The 22,345-nt window shown below is 47.9% G+C and overlaps 1 protein-coding gene across 1 annotated transcript; it reads left to right on the forward strand.

Moving 5' to 3' along the window:
- The first annotated feature begins 686 nt into the window (after nucleotides 1-686).
- Nucleotides 687-22,061, forward strand: LOC119463810 (histidine-rich glycoprotein-like). Its single transcript, XM_037724634.2, has 4 exons — nucleotides 687-870; nucleotides 11,394-11,512; nucleotides 11,678-11,886; nucleotides 21,383-22,061. The coding sequence occupies exons 1-4, from the start codon at nucleotides 687-689 to the stop codon at nucleotides 21,960-21,962; spliced, it is 1,092 nt and encodes a 363-aa protein (XP_037580562.1). The 3' UTR covers nucleotides 21,963-22,061.
- The last annotated feature ends 284 nt before the right edge of the window (nucleotides 22,062-22,345 follow it).

Consider the following 22,345-nt stretch of genomic DNA (forward strand, 5'->3'; position numbering starts at 1 on the left):
CTCGCTCTCCTTTCAAAAAGCACGCGTTTTTCTATAAGAAACAAAATCACCGCCATGACACTCCGTACACATGGTTAACCAGCGAAGCTGAAATGTGATGCCCCGGTGTTTTTCACTGGGTTCATTCCGACGGTTCATTAAAGTATTTCGCAATTATTTGTAACGTCTTTGTGTTTCTTAATGAGGTGTACACACACATTCGGCTGCAAGCGAGACAACGACGTCACTGACGGGATGCCCGCAGTCCGGCGTGGTTAGTAGCATTCACCCGCCATGGCCGCTTGCGATTCTTCGAAATTAAATTGCTTCCAAATGAAATCTGTCCGTTATGTAAGACAATGAATTGCTCATACCCCCTTGAGCAATGGCTCATATCCGCGGCCTCCCCATTACGACGACAGATGTGAAATTCTACGCTGGAATGATGGGCGGCAACGCACCCAGCTGTGGAAGAAGACGACGACACTAGAGCCAATGCTGATGATGATAGTTGTCTGTGGACCGGTAACTAACAGACGCTTTTTCGGTTCGCCTAGGCATATAAAGTTTCACTTAAAAAAATGTATCTAACATAAGTTTGTTTCAGTGCGTAATTTCAACTGTTCCCTCACAATACTTTTTCCCTGAAATTTTCTCCACCCACATCAGCCAGATTCTTGGCTAATCCCCCGCAGTGGGTATGCGCGATGGCATATGAAGAAAACAAGCAAGCAAACAGTTTTTCACGAGGAGCAGAAGAAGAAGCACTAGGGCTGAGGCTCGGACGTGTCCTCGCTCAGGTCTCTCTTCGAGCAACGCTGGTCCGAGAAGTCCGCATCCTTCCTTCAAAGCAAGTGGTGGCCAAGGATTTCCTGCACTTGTTCCACCCACGTGGGTGAGCATATTTCAGATATCTTTGCAGTTATTTCACCCGAAGGCAAAATGGTTGCCAGGCCCTATGGAGAGGAACAAGGTAGATGCTGCGCCCACAGCTTAAGTGTAAATCGAGAAGTAACTTGCTGGAATGTGGCCTACCAAGAAACCTCAAAACGCCTTTGAAAGCGAGCTATTGTCAGTCATACCATGAGCATGGGTCCATGAGTACCATGAGCATGAGTACCATGGCATGAGCAGAGTCTTTTACCTGCCGTGTTTGTTTTGGCGTTACGCTTCGGCACACGTGGTCGCGGGATCAAGTACTGGCCGCGGCGGCCGCATTTCGATGGGGACGAAGTGCAAGAACGCCCGTGTACAGAGATTACAGATTGCAGGTTAAGGAACCACAGGTGGTCCAAGGTATTCCAGAGTTCGCCACTGTGGCGTGCCTCATAATAAGATAGGGGTGTGGCTCGTTAAACTCGATGCGCTTGACTACTACTACTATGGAGAATGTTTTGTTCCGCTACGTAATATACAACTGAAACTATTTTTATTGGAAATAAAGACAGCATTCTCTTTGGTGCACCGTCCAAAATGAATAATGTTGCACTTATTAAATATAATCACGCGCTTTCTCTGTAAGACCGGGAAATGTGGAAGTGTAATAAATGGTTTCATCGCCTGACGAACTGCACTGAACTGGCGCCACTTCTCGAGACTTCGCACTCACTTTTCCAGGAGTCAGACTTTAAGCGCGAGCTGCTATATTGTACGTCCATTGTTTACTACATTTTTGTGCATTATACTGCGGTTTATTCTCAAGTAAAAAAAAATCGCGCAGGAACTTCTCTGGGAGTTGTCTAAGTATGCGTAAGCATTGTTCCCCTTGCTAATCTCCACGCAGCCCGCTGTCATTATTAATGTTATAAAAATTGATCCGACCAGTATACCGGCCGTTCAAAATTAAGCTTTACAGACTTTTTAGAAATCGCCTGTGGCAGGTAGCATAATTCTTACCACTGAGCTGGGTTATTCGATGAGGCGGCCATTAGTAGCACGAGAAGTCTAAACACATATCCAACTAATTAACAAAAATGTACAAATAACTAAGTTAATTAGTACAAGACACATTTTGCAATTTATGAATTGTAGCCGGTGAGCTTGTCAGTTGTGTCCAGTTGGAAGGAATTTCAAGAATGACACCAGTTCGGAAATAAGCGCCATCGAACTCGCCGCAAAATGCACTGTTGTGCCACTTACGTTTTTACCAAAGTGCTGTTTTATACATTGAAGCACAAAAGTAACTGGAACGCCCATGTATTTCGTCCCACACTTTGAAAAATAATATCGCGAAACAGGGGCGCTATAACGTAAAGCTATTACAAACTTTTCTATACCAATTCTGCAATCAGCCCACCAGGATTGGTCAAAACATTTTCGGGCCACACCTAGCTTCGCCTGTCTGTCACGCGACGTCACGAAAACCGCGATAGCTCCCCATCTGATATAAAGATTACACACTGATTATGCATGATTAAACCGCACAAAAGAAAATAATTATTCCTGATTCGACGCCTTTTCACCATTAGCCCTCTGCTATTGGTCCAATGTTTTCGGGCTGCACCCCTTGGCCTGTCTGTCACGCGACCTCACAAAACCGTGAAAACTCACCACGTCAAAGTGACGTGTACGCTAAAAAAATGAATTAATATGCCGAACAAAACTGAAATTTTTCTGAATAGCCAGAGACTGCCCCGTTCCGAAAGCAATAGGAGATGGCTGCCTGCCGATCGCTAAGGCCCTCGCTACTCGCACCTGCCGGTGAGCATGTATTTATTTGCGCATGATAAACCTTTTTGCGTGGCAGTAAAACGTTATCGAGCCCTTTCCGCACGTATACGACATCGCTCTGCCAATTCTTCCTTGCAGAGGATCCGTTCGAGCGGCATTCTTATGCTTCCGTTGCACGCCACCGCGATTTTCGACCAGCCACCGCAAGCTAAGTAAGGCGAAGCGGACCAATCGGAGAAGCCGGCACCACCCTATTCATGCGGTTATCTATTTTAACTGTGCTGGCTCGGCCCCATTCGAACCCCTCTCCACTAGAGCGTGCTCCTCGCCTCCTGTCAGCCAATTAGATAGCAAACACCTCTCAGTGCAGGCAATGTTATTCGTTTTGAAAGCGAACAAAGGGTACCTCCTATAAACGAGGAGAGTGTTCGATCGGGTTGTTCAGACAACGCTGCGGGTCACCGCCCGATGCTTGCGTCGGTGCTTACGTAAATTTGACGTCAGGAGATTGGAATAAAAACTGTTTGGAATAGCTTTACGTTATAGCGCCCCTGGTATCATCCTGGGAATTCATTTCAAGTGGAAGCGTCTTGAAATTTCACCGGCTACAATTCGTAAATTGCAATATGGGTGGTAAAGTAATTAACTAAGAAGTGAATTAGTGATTTCTGTTGAATATTTGTTTCGATTTCTCGTGCTACTAATGAACAGCTCATCGAATAACCCAGCTCAATGATAAGAATTATGCCACCTGCCACAGGCGATTCCTACAAATTCCGTAAAGCTTAATTTTGAACGCCCTGTATGCGACAGCACTGCGTCGACACGAACTGCCCTATCTTGAAAGTGATTTGCGATGCGGACAGACGCTGTTGCTGCTGCGCTTTTCGTCTTACGTGACGGACAGACGGACGGACGGGTTCCCTCGTCGTGTAGGCATAGAAATGCTATTCGCATCTTAAATTTCTTCTCATGTGGCCTTATTACAGTGTTTCAGAGAACACTTTCAAAATGTTTTAAAGGTTGCCGGTGGCAGATAGCAAAACTCTAGTTCATGAGCTGATCTACCCGAAGAGGCGGACATTGCTTGCACGAAAAATTGAAACGCACAATTGTCCAATTAAGAAAAGTTTACAAATTAACTTTTTAACTAATTACCTTATGGCCCATATTGCAATTGGCACATTCTTGCGGTGGAGTTGGCAAGGCGCATCCACTTGGACCGAATTCTCAGGATGACACCAATTTCGAGATATTAATTTCCGATCTTCGCGGCAAAATGCATTGGCCTTCCAGATACGTTCTTAGAAAAACGTCGTTTTATGCATCGAAGCACAAAAGTAACTGTACAAAAGTAACAATGCATTTATCCGCGAAGTGCGGAAATTAATATCTCGAAACTGGTGTCATTCTATGAATTCGTCCCAAGTGGATCCACCTTGCGAACTTCAAGGCTAGAATTTTTAAATTGCAGTATTGGCCATAAGGTAATTAGTTAAAAAGATACTTAGTGCATTTTTGTTAATTAGTCAATTATGCAATTCAAAATTTTGTGCAATTAATATCCACCTCTTCGAATAGACTAGCTCATCAACTAGAATTGTGCTATCTTCCGCAGGCAACCTTTAGAAATTTTTTAGAGTGTTCGCTGAAACACACTGAATAATTAGAAAGGAATGTGCTCTCTATTTTAGGCGTCTAAACTGTCTTCACTTTAACCTGGACAACGCAGTTTCTATTCTTATCCTGATTATTACAGCTCTGTTGACGTCATCTTAAGTCGCGAAACTTGCTTTTCTTGTTGAGTAAAGAATGCTGCCACGCGGAGAAATGTATCATTCACAACGCTGGTTTTTATTTCAGGGATCATGAGTGCATCCGCGAGGAAACTTGTGGGTGAGTGCAGCTTCATCATGGTAGGCTGCTACAATCGGGCTTTCATTCGGACGAACTTCACTAGCGTTCAGCGCAGGAATATTTCTCGATTTTGCGAACATTTAGGTGCCCTAACACTTGTCGGGTCACCTGTTGTACGAAAGTAGCAAACTTATTTAAATAATGATTGTAAAACAAGTTCAGGGAAGTAATAATAAATAGTGCCTGCGAAAATTCAGAAGGAATCATTTATTTGGATCACGTTTTTTTTTAACTAGTAACTTAGTGGACAAGCGACGAGCAGCAAGGTGCATAGGGGACATTTCATCATTCGGTTTCCTGGCTTTCTTCCAGACCTCACCAAGCCGCCAACGGTAAGCATGTTGTAAGTTACTTCCCTGCAGAGTAGTTTTTGTTTAGTGGCACTTCGAAGCAACATATTGTGAAAAAGTATATATGTTCTTGTTAAAGGGAAATACAAGAGCTGCTAGAAGGAATTGTGTTGAGTATGGGCAACAGTAACTATGCCGTGCCGCACACTTCGTTAAGATGCATACGACTTTCTGAACGTCGCTGTAAGGTGCTATTCACACCTGCGAGTCGCTGATTATGTGCGACCAAATTGATCGCATGGCGACGGCCGCAAATGGTGCCTTTGGTCGAAAGTACACCAATTTCGTAAAGTCGTCAGCATCACGACTGGAGTGGCAAAGCTGCTGAACCAATCAGTGGCGCAGGTGTAGGACATCGGAATAGGCTGATCGTTATTTTACGTACCAATGGTTGCGGAGCACTCGTATTTTTTTAGCAAAGTAATCCTACCTAGACTTACTTCTACACGACATGAGGAAAATTATCTCTGTCACTGTTATGACGACATTGATGACGCAAGACCTGGAAATTTGGGGCCAATTTCAATGCCTCAACGAAACAACGTCTCTTTCCAACCTTACTGCTTGCCGAGATGTATTTGTTTAAAAGCGGTAAACATGTGGCAGTTGTGATACAAACTCGGTAGCATGCGTCAGTACTCCTCCTCAGCTGTTACATCCTGCAGAATATATCGACGCCAGTTCAGCGGTTCTCTGAACAACACTTCTGTTTTCACGTACTTTGTGCCAAAAATGCAAGATGCGTTCTCGTAGGTGGCCGCATGTCGACGCGGAATGGGCGAGCCCGCCGTTCCGGTGCTGGTCGCCGCTGCAGATGCGGCGAACACCCGGGCGAACCGCGGGAGCTCGAGACCGTCAACAGAAGCCAGTGCACCGGCCGTTAAAACCGCGACCACCAAGGGGCGCAATAGTTCTTCACAAAGCCAGACGGATACGACGGTAAATTGCGAATATCATTTATGAGAGCGCCCCGATTATTTGGCATTACAAACAACAGACCCGGCTCCCCCATGCCTGATGCAACGAATGTTTGGACAGCATTAAAAGCAGGCGGTAAGCGGTGTTGCCACGTGGGGTACGAACTTTAAGATTAGCGTAGAAGCTAGAGAAGAACGTACGACCCTGGCAACAAGCGACGGAACGAGAAATGTTAGGCGCAACGCTAAGGAGACAGAAATACAGTGGTGTGGGATACGACAGCGTACGGGGTTAGCTAATATTTCGCGCCAAGAATACCAGGTTGTGCTCCAGCGTAGCACACGCGCGTGCGCACAAGACTTTGGGTACGTCAATGTGGCAAACAACTGAGGCGAATCGCCGGCCGCAAGTGGCGCCGTCAGGCGAGCTCCTACGTCGCCGCCGAGAGTATAGATAGCTCCCATCCTACTCGCGGTAGTGCTCCTATATTTTGCCCGCTGCGCCGGGCCGCATCTGCCAAACTTCCAAGTATTCCTCGCGCGAAATGGCGGAGCGGTCGACACCACGAGGGAGGTGGAGAGGGGCGCTCTCTGCGCATGCGCGACGGAGTCTGCGGCAATGCGCGGCGTCAGATCAGTTGGAGCCAGAAGTACTGTTATGGACATTGTCACGTGTGGACATATAGTGAAGTGCTGTTATGGCGACATTTTAAGCCAACGAGAGAAGCAATAGCAGACCTCTGTGCCAATCAGGGCTGACCAGATTGCGCTTTTGACAGTATGGCGGGATTCTACATGTGCGGAATAGCATCTCGTTTATGGTGTATAGCTTATAAAGCGTAAAATTTTCGCCAATGCTAAGTAGCTACGCTCCGTGAAAAAAAGAAAAAGTTACCTACAATAAGTTTGAGTGGTTATGCGTCACGAAAAGCTCTGGAAAAAATTAGGGGCAGCTTCACACTAGTGGCGCGAAGACTGGGTAAACAGCAAATCTGGGGACGCCACCTCAATTTATCTCGGTTCGGCCAATTTTTCGTGAGGTTAGGCTTCGAGACTCGGCCACGTGTTGAGCAAGATCACCTAGGAATCACCGACAGCCCAAGGAGCAACCAACACTCGGTCATTAAAGTATCTGGACGTTTCCGGAGGCTCAAACGCTTTTGCTCAGTTTCGCGGGCTCGCAACTCCGGATCTTCTGCGAATCGCCGACGTTTCGCTGCCGCTTCGGTGGCGCGATGCTCGGAACTGGACCGAAGTCGTCTCACTCGCTCTCGAGTAGCAGCGCGGCGGCTTTCGCGCCGCGCTTCCTCTTCTTCGGGTGCGACGCTCTTCGTCGCTCACTTTCGCGACCATAACAGATGCCGCGGCTCCAGTTTCCACAAGCGCAGATGCGCGAATACCGTTCACAAACACGTTTATCATAATCGATGGGGTTGGTTGAGGGCTTTAAAATATCGATAGCGTCGCAGCCCTTGCCTCGTAGACTGCGACGACTAGTTTTCCTATTGTTTGGAACGTGACTCGCAGATCGGCCTCTGCAGCGTCGCTGTTATCGCTGCCATCACGACACATTGCTGCGCATGGCAAAAAAAATAAAGAACGCAAAATGAAACGCTACATTACAAATGGACAGCCGCTGTTTATGGTATAAAGGCAGCGATGCCCCCCTACGTCACTTGTTCATGTGGCTAACAGTGACACAACGAAATACACTGACAAGCCTTTAACAACGTGCAAACGAACTACCTGCGGCCTTACCAAGAAACAGCGACGAAGCAGTAGTGTCAGACGCTGGCAGAAGAACCCAACAACTATCCTCGGGCGCACTTAACAGAGTAATGACGTAGCCAGCCTGGAGAAAGGATCTGACTGGCTTCGCGCGTGCTCGGTCGTGCCGCCTGTGAAGCTGCTAGCTATGGCCGCAGCTATCTCCTCGGGAAACACGCAGGGCTACCTGCCGGATTGGCAAATCTCCATCGCTTGGCCGCGAAACGGCTCGAGTGCCCACTCCGAAGAAGTTTAACTGAAACTGATGGAGCGGAGGTTACCTACACCTAAGAGGAGTAGTTAATAATAAGTAATCAAATGGCAGATAACAATGCAATCAACTTTTATTTGTTTCTTTATGGCATTCTCCTTGCAAGCATGAACACCGGCAAAGGGTCTGTATCACTGGCCTTTAACAATAATCAGCCTCGTACGTAAGAGCAGACCTTCACTTTTTCGGCACTCATTTCCCTGTTTCTTTCTTTCGTCATGTGATGGAGTCTTATGCTTATGTAGAGTTCGGCCACTTCGCCACGGTGATGTTTGATGCAATGCCATCAAATGTCAGTGAAACAGCCCCAACATCTATTGATGTTTGCTTTTCAATACACTGTTTCGTTAGGTTGGCTCTCTTTGCTTCTGTCAATGAATCAATAAAAAATACCAAATTGGCAACTTAAGTCGCAATGTTCAAGCCGAAGAGGATATACACACATGCATTATTGGCTTCAGGAAGACTATCTATATGCATTCCAGTTCCAAATTCCACATATCCAACCACTTTGTCGCCCACAAGCTCAACATGTTTCCCGACTGACATGTCATCAACAATCAAAGTACAGTACAGTCTCCGTGCGGCATTGGACAAGCTTTCTCAAGAAAGACAGCTATTCAGCTGTGAAGCCAGGATCCCCGTTGATGGAACTGTACCATTCTCGTATAGTGCGCTCTGCTGGCAGTGCTCCATTAAACTTTAAGCGTACATGTACTCAAAAGCTGACGGAGAATAGAAGTGCAGCTTTAACGCAAATGCACGCAACTCAGATGGGTACGTACCTTTCTGGTCTTTGTCTGCCCTGTTGAGGAGTTGCTGTTTATCAGGGGAAAAGGCTGCAGTGAGCACCTCCATGCCATCCTCAGACATAAGCTTTTAGTCCTCGGTATTCCTTATGACACAGCTCAAGAAGAAGATCAAAATTCTGCGCCAGAGCAAGCGGAGATTGACCACAAAGAACCAGACTGGTCAAGAGATCATCATAATCATCATCAAACATAAAATATAGGCTTATGAAGATGATGATGATCTCTTGACCAATCTGGTTCTTTTTGGTGAATCTCCGCTTGCTCTGGTGCAGAATTTTGATCTTCTTCTTGAGCTGTGTTATCTCCTCTTGAGAAACATGAAGCATTTCTTTGTAATGCTGCTTTGTAGGTAATGCAACTGCCCCATCTTCAACAATTTGCCAACATCAACACCTCTGTCGGCTGGAGTACTCCAGGGCCTCTGTGGTGGTCGCTTTCTTTCCAGCTGGAACGATAATTGCACAGTTGTACTCGCTGCAATGCATAGAGCAAACACAAATATAAGAACAGAAAAGGCACAAACGTAAGACAAAACAGCTGCTCGTATATTTCCCAAATGACGCTACTTAACACCTCGTACTTGCGAGCAACCCTTTTAATTAAGACAACACAGCAACCGATGAAAAAATCTAGAGAGTGATCTATTTAATTTCAGCGAGAAGCAAACGGTGTGCTCTTTTCCTATTCGCGTTCACGCTGGCGATTTCAACTAGCGCAAGAATGTGCACTAACCAGATTTTGCAGGTTGTGTGGAAATGCGTCAAACACGGTCGAAAAACTTCCCGGTCACAGCCTCTGCCCAGTCCGGTCGAAACAACCCGGCGTGAAGTGCCTCAAACATAAGTGATCGCCGTCGTTTGGCTTGCAGCCTTCCCGCCCAACAGGCCTCTCCCACGTGCTTCGCACATTTGGGCAAACCTGTTAGGCAAAAACAATGACCGTGCGATGTGAAATTGCAGACAAATTGCGAGCTGTCAGCATGTGTTCCGACAGGCAGAGCAGGTCTCATGAAGCTCAAAATGCGCCACTTACAAGTGAAACGTAATCCTAGAGTTCTTTTTCGCTCGATTTGGGCAGCCGTACACAACGCACGATGCAAGCATTACAACTTCCTGACGCCATCACGCTGACTATACGCACTACGGCTGCCGTGGCGGAAGGCGCGCTTTCTGCCTATGGCAATATGGCGGCGCGCGGCTTCAGCTCAGGGGCGTCCCCTCCTCTCCAGCAAGTTTTATTTAAACCTCCTTGATCCACTCTTGTCGTTTACTATGTTACTCTATGGCTTAACTGCGCCCTGGGTAGATCGCGTCCGCGTTACGACGGACTATATCCGCACCTCTAACTTGCTCACCCCAAGGGGCTCTTCATCTCCGAGGGTAGGCAGAAGGCATCTAGGCTCCGCTCCTTTACGTACACAACCAGATACAGAAAACCGGTTTGGCCCGGAGAAGAATACTTCACATTAACAGAACATCGCGGCCGCGCAACGGTGCGGGAACAGCGCACCGAGTATAGTGCACCCTTTATGTGTACGATTTCCAGATCATATTTTTGGAGCGCCAATGGCCAACGTGTGAGTCTTGCACTTGAGGGAGCCGGACGGGCTAAGAAAGTAAGCGGGTCGTGTTCGGTAGCTAGCAGAGTATCCTCAGTGGCTCACAGACGTGCGGGACCTGTTCGCCGGTACACGGGCACTTTACACAAGGAATGGAAGAAGGTGGCCCGGCCGGTGGTCGTCTACGGTCTACGTGGTGCGTCACTTCCAGGAAGGGGTAATGTGGCGTTTTTGTAAGTTTCAGTAAGAAAGACTTTTGCGAGCATTTTGTCACGCATCCACTGATATTCAGAAAGTAAAATTTTGCACAACGTCCGTACTGTATGTCTAAGTTATCTAAAACTGGGCATTCCACGTCGTTCATAATTTCGTTGCCGTTGGCCTTCAAATAAAGGGCGGGGAAACATTTCGACACATGACGGTCTCGATCGAGTATCTCGTGGACTGCGTCCGTCACCCCATGCGATGGCTGCAAGTTGTTATTCGCATCATTCCAGTTGTGTTCCAGTAACATCTATATGGAGCCCTGACAACCACGCGGCAGAACGCTTTCATAACGCAGCACATTGTTCGAAACAAGGGAATAAGATTTGACTACACAGTGCTTTCTCTTTCGAGGTAAAAAAATCAATAGCCTGATTTCTGAGTTCAAAGGCATGAAGCAAATCTTCCACAGAGAAGGCCTATAACAGACGGCATAGTAGGGGGCTCAATGTCAACTTTGGCACCAAGCTACATTAACACACATCTTATATCTGGGAACATGTGTGCGTGTGTGGATGTGCATGTTGTATTTGCGTTTCTCCTCCGTGGCGTACTCGCTTGCACCCATGCCTTTTATAAATGTCCCCGAAATTGGTCCTCGGAGTAACGACTTGGCCCAGTTTGCCGAGTTTCAGCATGTGAGACACGCAAAAGTCGAGATGCACCCATCCCGCGCCTCTTCGTACATGCATCCGCCACAATATTTCCTTGATCCGCCAAGCACGAACACTAACAATGTCCGACGAAGCCTATACACACCCTATGGAGCGCCAGCGAGGTCACCTGTCCTTCCAGGTTTGCGGGGTCTATAGCCAAGCGTCCCCCACACCTAATGGGCGCTCGTCGAATTTTCCCAATTTTGCGAATGCTTCTTTCCCTTCACTGCAGCATTCGTGCGCGAGCTGCGGCCATTCCACCAGAGCATCTCCGCCTCACGCTCTGATGACCCTCCGTGCAGCACATCAATCGCGTTCAGAGAATTTCACAACCTCCAAGCGAAATCTCAGGTAGTAACCAGTATTTCGGACAGAGAGAGCCGTCAATGCAATAAATAAACTTCCATCACTTTCTCAACCTTTGGTGTAGCGTGCACACGGCGGCTACCGATTCCACCACCGCTTTGCCAAATTGTGCATTCAACCTATCCTCTTGCTTGGCGGCTGGGCGCGTAGGAAGTGGACTCCCCGTATGGCCACAGACGGCGCTCAGAAGGCTTCGGCCAAACGGCGTACACCGACCGCGGTGGAGAGACAACCGTGGGAGGCACTTCCGTGGGAGCCACCTCCGTGGGCACCGCCATGAGCTTCTTCACGTCGGCACCACACGGCACTGACGTGGACAGCGCCTGGAGCGAAGCGTACAGGATGCATCGGGACCACAGGTGAGACCGCTTTCTTCGGGCAATCACCAAGTGGATCTTGATCCAATTCTTTGATTGACCGCGCGAACAAGTGACAGGAAAGAGCGCTGCCTTACAACAATTTTTATTGCGCACATAACCAAGCCTTAAATTCCACGCTAAGGCACAACAGAAATAACAGAAGGATGGCACGTGTTCGGTACTCAGCTTCCAACATATGATATGCACATCATGTGACTAAATATTGCACGTATTTATTGCACAGTGACAATGAAGGGGACCTTGCACAGCGCTCTCCAGACTTGTGAATATAATTTTTCTAGTATGTTCGTTTTTGTTGCGACTGATAATTTGTGTGCTATCGAGTAAGGCTTTGCAACGGTGGCCTCGGCAATGGATACCGAGATGAGCAGAAAAGGAGTTAAAAACATGATTATTGTGCTCCTTTAGTCGTTCGTTGAGACAGCGTCCCGTTTGACCAATGTATTCGCGGTCGCAGGAAAGAGTAATCTATTATAACCGCTTTGTCGCGTGCGCAGTAGGTGTTGTTTACAAGTCAGTTCTTCAGCTATTTTTTCTTTAGAATTGCAGTTAACCGGCCTTCATAAGCGTGACAGCTTATCTGATGCCGAAAGCAGAACATCGACGCCAGCACGCCGACCAACTTTCTTGAGATTATGGGACAATCTGTGAATGTAAGGAATGACGGTGACTCTTTTCCTGGGGGTTGGTAGAATTGGGGGTGCTAGTTATCGCTTGCTTACGGAAGCTGAATTCCCGCTACTCACGTCAGTAGACTGCCCGGGTAGCCCGACTGCTCAAGCCTTCGGGCCCGTTTCCCGAAACTACTATCCATTAACGCTGGCATGAGTTTGAATTACTCAAGCATAGGCTAACAATTCCTCGCTTGATTAGTAGTTCGCCAAGCGAAAGCTTGGTTTAGCCTGGTTAAGTGTTGGTTTCACTTGGTTAACTTAAACTGTAATAATTAAAATTAGGTATACACTCATCCTTAAGCAAGGTATAAAATGTAAGCCGACAAGTCCAAGCGTTTTACGAACCGAACGGCTCTCACTTCCTCAGTCTCCGCCGCTAGCTTCGCGCGCTTGGCATTCCCTCTCCATTGAAGCAGATCACCGGGGAATATCCGCGGGGGTGGTCAGACGCCGGTCAGATGCCGGCGGAGCTCGGTGCGGAAGTCACGTGATGCGTTGCCAAGGCTATGGCGCAGCTGTGGTCAAATGAAGATCAAATTGGTGGCGACGGCGAAAGTCGGCTCGACTACTTTAAAAATGCTCGAATTGGCGTCAAATTTCATTTGGGAGCTACTGTAAACAACGTAAATTAATGCCTTCGAAAAGAAGGCTTCGTAAATGTCGGTGTGGGAGGGAATCAAACCCGGGCCTCTCGGGTGCCAGATGAACACTCTTCCCCGACGCCACGGCGGCTTTCTTTTTTAACACCGGAACTGTTCTTGGTCGACGCTGTGCCGTCGTGCTGCTTGGCGTCACGCAGGTCACGTGACCTGGGAGCGAGAGGGGGCGAGAGTGAGACAGGCAGCTGCGCCGCGCCGAGAAGAGGGCGAGTGAGTGAGTCAGGCAGCCAATGAGCGTTCGCGAAAAGTATGTCGGTGAGAGGCTCGGAATGAAGAAAGTTCTGGCTATGCCTTCGTTCTTCGAGAATGGCCAACACTGGCGATACTCTCGAGGAAGAAGCAGCCCGACGTGAGCACCCGCGAGAGCTTCGTCACGTCGTGAGGAACGCGCTATGAACGCCATCGCCCGTGGACGCCGATGCGTCCACAAGTAACGCAGTTTGGGCCAGCCAAGCAGCCGCGAATTCACAGTTTCGCTGTTCGACCATCTTCACGGAGCGGAAGGGGTGGTGATTTTTTTTTCCTTTGTTGGATTGAAAGCCGATTGAACTCATATTGAACGCCATGGTCCTTCGAGTATCAACGCGTTGCGACGCTTGGCTCATTTTGCTTTGGCCTTACCGAGGCGCAGTTAGAACGCAGGCGAGAGCTGGCGCCCAGAAAGAACGCGCGAAAAAAAATATTTTCCGCATTCCCACAGCCCTAAATGTTGTCTGCCAATTTTTTGCACGCTTTTTCGTCGCTATTCTGAGCAAACAAAGTTGTTCATACACCTTGCATTCGTCACAGCATCAGCCTCGAATATGTCGAACTACATACCGACGTTGTAAGCCATTGGCCTTTTCGTTGGCCTATTCTCGCTCATCTCTTGGACGATCTGTTCCCAAAGAGACTGTGTTTTAACGACTGCTGCATAATCCGCTCGGCTGAGGTCCCACAAAGTTGGAAACTCTTTCACGAGGTGAACAAAGTAAAACGCGGCATTGTCGCGCAGATTGATTGTTGTTGAAGCGCACTATTCAATGGCATGCGCCACGAAGCAGACAACTGATGCCGACTTCCATGCGTCTGCTCTCGAGCAGGAGAAAAGTGTACAGGTTGCCAGACACAGGTTTCTTGCAGGATAAACCTACAGCGTTACCCCGCCGGTATCCGGTTGTGAAAAACAGCTTGGCGGTTTCCGCCCGAGAGTCGCTCGGACGACGCGAATCGCTGATGTGAGGTCACGTGATGCGCCGTCTGGCACTGCAAATACGGATTCGGCCCGTCGTGTGGATACACTATTACCAGCAGAGCGAGCGGTTGCCATGACATCGCATACCTCCTGGCTCGACGTTTACCGCCCGCTGCGTTGAGACGAGTGTTTGCACAACTCTTTGTTATGCACACAGGTGCTCAAAAACAATAATGCGCTTGCGGTCAACGCTCATGCCAGCCACGGTCAGTCTGATGAGTGCGTCCAGGCCCGCTCTAGATTAAAACGGATAAAAAAAACTGCGGAAACTAGAGAAACAAGATGAAGCATACGACAGGACTAGCTGGACTAGTGTTTCCAATGTTTCTTTTTATCTGTTTTACATTGCACCGACTAGCCCAGTTCACTGCTTTGCCCTGTGATTGCCGCTGTGCTTCCAGCGGGAAGAATGAACGCTGGCCTGTCTCTGGCAGAGCCAAATGATCGGAGCATGACGTTGCATCCACGTCAATTCGGCGTATTTGCAGTTTGAAACACGACTCATTTCACATTCCACATCACCACGTGCTGTTCACACATGCGCGTTCGATGCCAGGAAAGCACGACGTCAGCGCTGACAGTGCGATTGCGCTTCTCGCGTCTCTGTATTGCCATGGCAACGTTAAAACTTTATATACCCTGTTCCTTATTACGTCAGCTAATCCGAGCTCCAAATGATTTTTTTTGACCGCAATTCCATTCCTATTCAAGACACTTCATTTATCCGATGAGTTAAAAAAAGTTAAATTATGGGGTTTTACGCGCCAAAACTACGATCTGATTATCAGGCACGCCGTAGTGGGGGACTCTGGAAATTTGGACCACCTGGAATTCTTTACCGTGCACCTAAATCACACGGGTGTTTTCGCATTTCGCCCCCATCGAAATGCGTTACCCGATAAGTTTAGCTCACTAATGGAGCTAACAGCGTCATATAATGCGTTACTGGGACCAAACGTAACTATGACAGGACCAATAAAAGAAGACATGTCAGCTGCACGAAAGAAGCGGCAAAAAAGCTAGATAAATTGCAGCAGGAAAGAAACATGCGTAATTTATACTATCTGTAATTAACGCTGTGACAAATTGAAAACGCGGAGAAATGAAAACGGTCAGGAGACACTTTTTTTTCTTGAAAAACATCTGAATGCCAAACACGTGTGGTGACCTATCATAGCTGCGGCTTTCTCTTAGATAAAAATACTGCTAAATTATTATTCTAGACACAATAGAATCCCTTCTAATTACTTCGCAAAGCATTAAGATAAATATTATCGTAGTTTTCTCTGATAGCTGCGAGTAAAAATGCTATAAATTCCCACCTCTACAGCATTTCATGTGAGGTGAGAACTCTTAGTTTTCTATGATTACAGCGAAGCTGTATACCTCTACCAGTCAATAAAGTTTTCGTGTCGTTGGCGTAAGCACATAACGCCAGGCTAAATATTCAACATAAACTGCATATATCCTTTGAAATCAGGCATACAGCATACAGCTCAGCACTCGTTTTCAAAAGAAAAACCACAAAATAAGTATCAAAACCACATGATGGATAATAAAGCGCGTGTGAACAATGGGAACACCCTCTGACGCTTTGCGGTAAAGATTAGGTTTGCAGCTCCTTCGAAAGGGGTTGACGTCATTCAAAACCCTCGTGTGAAGTGCAAACCGTATAATATATCATATATAATGACGACTGCGAATAATGTGAAGCACGTTCCTTTCTCCCACGTGTGTTTCCTGGTAAAGAATACGGTTGCGTAAGCTACGCCGAGTGGAAAAGTACCCAACAGCATAGAAATCACGTAGTGACGTCACCATGGTCTAGCAACTCATTCAGTTCATTCCAGGCTACCATGGGTAGACCACGGAAAGTAAAGACGCCAGAAGAACAGCGTGAACATAATGTCACTGTTAAGTAATAAAGGCTGTGGTTAAGTACATTTCACTTGTTTCTGGTTTCACTCTTTGTAGAGCCACGTGTGTGAATTCAAGTGACGTCATAATGGGTAATCGTGGGTGTCGTTTACAGCTTCACTGTCCTACCACCTTCACAGCATGGATTGAAGCCACAGTTTCTTTTTTAACTAGATCTGCAACGTTTGGTCTTCCGTGAATGACTGAATGCCTACAAGAGCTTGTAGAGACTGCCTGCGCTGAAGTGCCCTACATGACTTCCCAATTTGAAATATATGGTATACTCGTACCTGTACACTTGTACTCTGTGGTAGACTGGTGCTCTGTTGCGGTAACTATTCTATGTATTAGTATTGTACTTTTATCACGAAATAAAATTTTCGAGACAGCCATCGTTGTGAACCGTTTAAAGTATTTTGTAAGATAAGAGAGTATCGTTCTAATTACCTTCCTTTTTTTTTCCTTTTTCACATGAAAGGTGTTTCAGTTCACTTGGTAAAACCACATGTAACAAAAACATGTTATACTTTTGCCACGTATATGTTTGAAACCGTACTGTGCTTTAATTTGGTATCGTTGCAGAGTAAACATGCCATTACTCGAACATGTCTGGGCAGCCTGCACAGACAGCGCTGTTCTCAAGCCACACACACGACCCAATCGGAGCTAAATGTAGTGTCTCGCTCGGTGTTCAGGGAGGTATAATTCGGCAGATGATTTTTCGGTCCCAGCAGGAGTGGTTGCGTTCGAGAAACTTAATCAGGTAACAGTAGGTGTCACATCCATCAAACTAAAACATGTGCAGATGAGGAGTTAGAAAGCTTACAAGTGCGCAGTACAAAAATTGACGGTCGATCGGCTATGGCGCCACCGCGAACGACACGTAGAGCCCAGAAATTGCGCGTGGAGTCTCGGGCAGCAATGAAGACGAATGCCAACTCGCGCGCATCACCTTTCGCTACAGCGGGCCCATTAAGAACAGGGCGCATAGAGAGGACAAATATAGTTGGAAGGTATTTGTACTTAGCGTCAATGCAAAGAGCAAGGTTAAGGACGCTTTATATACAAGAGTAAGAAAAAAAAGCAGAACGGCTGCTCATGTGCGCAAGAATGTCTTGAAGGTGGTTTCACTGAGAAGCTAATCGAAGAAGCTTATCCAAGTCTTCAAAACTGTGGTCAACCGTCCTTGCATCTCGATGACCCCCCTCCACTCCCTCGCTGTCTGCGCTGGATAAGTCGCAATAAATATCGGCGACTAAGTACGATCATCGCTGACTGCGTTCCCTGATGGCATCTGAATTCCGCTTGGGGCGATGTTAATACCAGTTGTGTGCGATACTATCATACGCGTTAAAGAACTCCAATTTGGTTTAGCCTTCCTGTAAATCTCCCTTAAACTAGTGCTCTATTTTTCTTCAAATTCGTAAACAGCCTCAATCAACCAATCAATCAATTATGCAAGCAAGCAATCTTCGATTCTGTGCTTGTATGTACAGGGACGAAGAGGAAGACGCGAGACGCCGTTTGCGCTACGCCCTCTGCTGGTGCTGCATCCTGCTGACACTCCTGGGTGCCGGCTTGCTCTACTACATGCTGTCTAGGATAAGTAAGTGCGATCACATTCATCAATGGCTCGGCTCGGCAATAAGCGTTAGTGTTGTTCGCAATTCTTTTGTCGGCTTAGCACGACTCGACGAGTATACAGTGAAGTGTATGGTCGCTCCCTGCCAGAATTTGGTTGTCTAGGGGCGTATTCAACATAGGTTGAGATAGGTCGCAGTCGGTTTTTAATGTGTAAGCATTTCTATGGTTACCCAACTAGAAAACTGTCCTGCGTCCGTCCGTCCATCCGTCCTTCGCGTAATACCCCTGTCACACGGCACATGTAATGTCATTCGCAGCGAGTGAGATTACGAGTCAATGTCATTTTTTGTTGCTTCTACACGGGCATAGTGAATTACATTCGCTGCTAATGGCATTCGCCCATTGAATGAGTATCCCGAACTCATGCACGCGCGACATGCACGCGCGACAAGTAGTTTCCTTGCCTCATCAGTTCACGTTGCACCACCTACCGCAGCGCCCACCTACCACCAGAGCTGTGTCGCCGTAGCGCTGTCGCATTTATACTAATGGCGCCAAGACAACCACAGCCGCTGAGCAGGGCTAGGATTACCAGCAGTGTTGAGTGCGAGCTCTCAACACCACTACGAAATGCTGACGTATCCTTCAGATAACTCCCTGAGGAGATTCTACGTAAATGTTTTTTCTTGCGCCATGGCGCCATAGCAGTGGTGCCGATGCCGAAGCAGCCGCATTTCTTCTACGATGAGCATAGCTAACGGCGTTTGACGATAGTCATATCACTGCGCGAACCCAACCGGAAAGTCGTTCCCGAGTCGGAAGTTCGGTCAGAACTGAACCCGAATGCGAAGGGATATTCTTAAAACCTGCCTGCACCCAAGCTCAACATGAACCGATGACGGCTACCGGTAAGACACGAAATGGTTCAAGTAAATATGGTGACACGGGGGCTCAGCAAATGAGCGATTCTTCGACATAGAGCTCTACTTCTCCACTCGGCACACCCTTCCAGCAGGTTAGGAATCTTGAGTCGACTTATATGCGACAATGAGCATGGAATATGTGCATTTGAGAGTAACTACGGCCACTTCAGCAGAGATGCTTGGACATTTGAACTCGGTCATGTTTGTCAGTTGGGCTCCGCGGCCACTGCGTTTCGGAGGCTTTGTGCAATCTCTGTTTCAGTATAATCTGCTTATCGATTGTCAGGTGTATTGACGATTTCCTTTTTAACAGCGAAGCTGTGTAAGCTGGAGGTATTCCGGTGGTGTACGGCCGAAATATGGGCCGATCCTGAAGGTAGTGCAGAAAGGGTCCAAGCACAATGGCAGATACCCCTGTGAACTAGCGAATCTGTTTAGGCTCGAGGATGGTCCGTCGAGTGTACGCCGCAGAACCTCCGCGTGGCGATGACGTCACCATGCGTCGCCTAGCAACGCTTCGCCCCAGCTGTGCCGACCGTGCCGAGCCTCGACACAGCTGCATGAGCCATGACGTCATTGTGCGCGCCGCATCGCATCGGCTTAGCTTCGCCGAGCCATGACGTAACCGCGCCATGCCGAGTTATTGCCGCGGCTACGCAGAGGCGGAGCTAAGCCGTGACGTCACTGCGCCGCCCACGAGATCGATAGCTCCGCGTCGCTGCCGCGGCGACACAAAAGCTCCGTCGTCACTGCACCGAGCACATCGCGGCGAAGATGGGGCGGCCGAAGAAGAGCGTCACTCCCGAAGACGAGGAAGCACGGCGCGAAAGCCGCCGCGCCGCTACTCGAAAGCGAATGAGACGACTTCGGACCGATCCCGAGTATCGCGCCGCTGAAGCGGCGGCGAAACGCCGGCGATTCGTAGAAGGATCCGGAGTTACCAGCCCGTGAAACCGAGCAAAAGTGTTCGAGCGTTCAGAAGCGTCCAGATACTTTAATGACCGAGTGTCCGTAGCTCCGAGGGCTGTCGATGATTGCGGGGTGATCTTGCGCAAAACATGACTGAGTCTCGAAGCATAACCTCGCAAAAACTTGGCCGAACCGAGATAAAGCTAGGTGGGTTCGCCAGCTTCGCTCTTTGCCCAATGTTCGCACAACTAGTGTGAAGCTGCCCCTAATTTTTTTTTCCGTTGTTGCCTTCTTTGTAAGTGTGCGGGTGTGTACCCGTCGCGAATATTGACAAGTGTCCTTGTTTATATTTATGCGGTGACCGCTTTTCACCAGCTGACAAATGTTAAGCGTTCTTGCTCGGCGCAGAACGTGCATGCATGTATCGGAAGTTTCGCAAATGCTATCGATGATTCTGCACATTGCCTGTTGTCACAGAACCTTGCGTAATCTTAGTGCATGCGCGATGCCAATTGTGTGGTAGTTTCTGGAAGTCACGCGGGCAGCAGCGAATACCCTTCAATGAGTCGTGTATAAAAGCCGACGCGCTTGACCCACAGATCACATTTCGACGATCGGCGACTGTGTTCATCACTATCCTTGTGCTTCGAGTGTCACTTGCTTTTGTGGGCACAGGCTCGCCCCAAAATATTAGTTTGGTCATTCACAGTTTTTCTATTGTTATTCACGATAGAAAAACTGCCAGCGTGCCAATATCACCGCCCTGTGCACTTTGCGGCCATTCTGCAACAACACCGTCCAGGCAGCCCTCGGGTGGGTGAATCGTATAGAAAAGGACACGGTGTTGAAGTGCGTTACGCCAAGGGATAGGGTCCCCCGTGCGTGCATTATTCAGCCTTCGAACAGTCTTTTACTGCATGTTGATTGATACTCCACTGTAAGCCACGGTGTCGGGGTGGCACTCGGGGCAAAGGAAATGCGACAGGAGGTGGGATTTCGACGACGATGCAGCCCGGGGCCAGAGAGTCGACAACGATAGAGCAATGCATGTACATATGAATGGTTGTGCGGACAAAAGAGCGTGCCGTCAGCGGCAGACTTTCTCTTGTATCTTTTTGGATTGTCAGCTTTTCATTATCTTAAATGAATCATTCTTCTTTTATGCCACAAAGAATACTCATTAAATTTCCATCTATTGCTCTTTACCTACGCGACAGCAGCGATGACAGGCCACAAGAAATAAAAGCTAGCCGTGAGGAGGAAATTAGAAACTTATTATTATAACTGGATTATCCGCAAAACGCCTACGCGAGGAGGAACTGTGAGCAGAAAAAATGGCGTTCGCGATCTCGTCCACTTGCGCAAATTATAGCAATAGCACAATATGCTTACATTCGCTTGCTTTTAGCCCACCATTAACTGCCGCAGCACTCCGACCCCATGGAACTTTGAAGCCAACTATAAGAGAATAATCAGGAAACCGTATGGCTTTCGTAAATTCTGTTAATACAAGTGCGCATGCAAGGTGTTCAAAACCTGTGCTGATGATCAAACGATTTGCTTGGTATTTCGCAGTGGAAGAGGGCACTACGGGAGCGTTGAAAGGGGGCACAATAAGACCGATTACGAGGCCCACCGTTTCTGTTCCGGGCGCCAAGGAATCTACAGTCACCTCTACTACGACTACAACTACCACCACGACTACAACCACGACTACCACAACCACCACCACAACAACGACGACTACCACAACCACGACTACTACGACAACCACCACAACCACGACTACTACGACAACCACAACTACTACTACTACAACCACCACCACAACAACGACCACCACAACGACCACCACAACTACAACCACCACCACAACGACCACCACAACTACAACCACCACCACTACTACAACCACCACCACAACGACAACCACAACTACAACCACCACCACAACCACCACCACTACTACAACCACGACTACAACTACAACAACCACCACCACCACAACTACGACTACGACAACCACCACCACGACTACAACAACCACCACAACAACCACCACGACTACAACTACTACAACAACCACTACAACTACAACCACCACCACAACCACTACAACCACCACGCCCAGACCCACCACAGCCAGGAAACCTAAGCCTCCAGCCAAGGGCCCTCCAGATCCAGTTCCCGGTATGTTAAAAATGTTGCCTAGATGCTCGCGCTCTGTTTCCGCCTTATTAAGGCACTATTAGCGTTGAACAATTTGTTCAACATTATCTGACGACGCGCCTTCGTAATTACAAATTGTGGAAATTCATACCAACCTGCGCCAACTGATTACCATAACAATACAAATATATTGGATTGGATAGCATTGAATTATATGTGTTTACCATTAAAGTGTACATGAAGGCGGGAGCGTGGTGTAAAAGCTGGGAGGGTCACCAAACCGCATTGGTGACGCCTCTATTGGCGTCACCAAAGTGGTTTTCTCATGGTCTTTCGGGGCCTCCTCGATTTGCCAATAACCACTTATCA

Source organism: Dermacentor silvarum, chromosome 9 (genome assembly GCF_013339745.2).
Source record: "Dermacentor silvarum isolate Dsil-2018 chromosome 9, BIME_Dsil_1.4, whole genome shotgun sequence".
NCBI classification, from domain to species: Eukaryota; Metazoa; Arthropoda; class Arachnida; order Ixodida; family Ixodidae; genus Dermacentor; species Dermacentor silvarum.

Coding starts and splice junctions, on each gene's coding strand:
- LOC119463810 (XM_037724634.2), top strand. CDS start 687: ATGGCATATGAAGAAAACAAGCAAGCAAACAGTTTTTCACGAGGAGCA. Junction 11,513..11,677: donor ACCTCCAAGCGAAATCTCAG/GTAGTAACCAGT, acceptor CTGGGCGCGTAG/GAAGTGGACTCCCCGTATGG. Junction 11,887..21,382: donor AGGATGCATCGGGACCACAG/GTGAGACCGCTT, acceptor GGTATTTCGCAG/TGGAAGAGGGCACTACGGGA.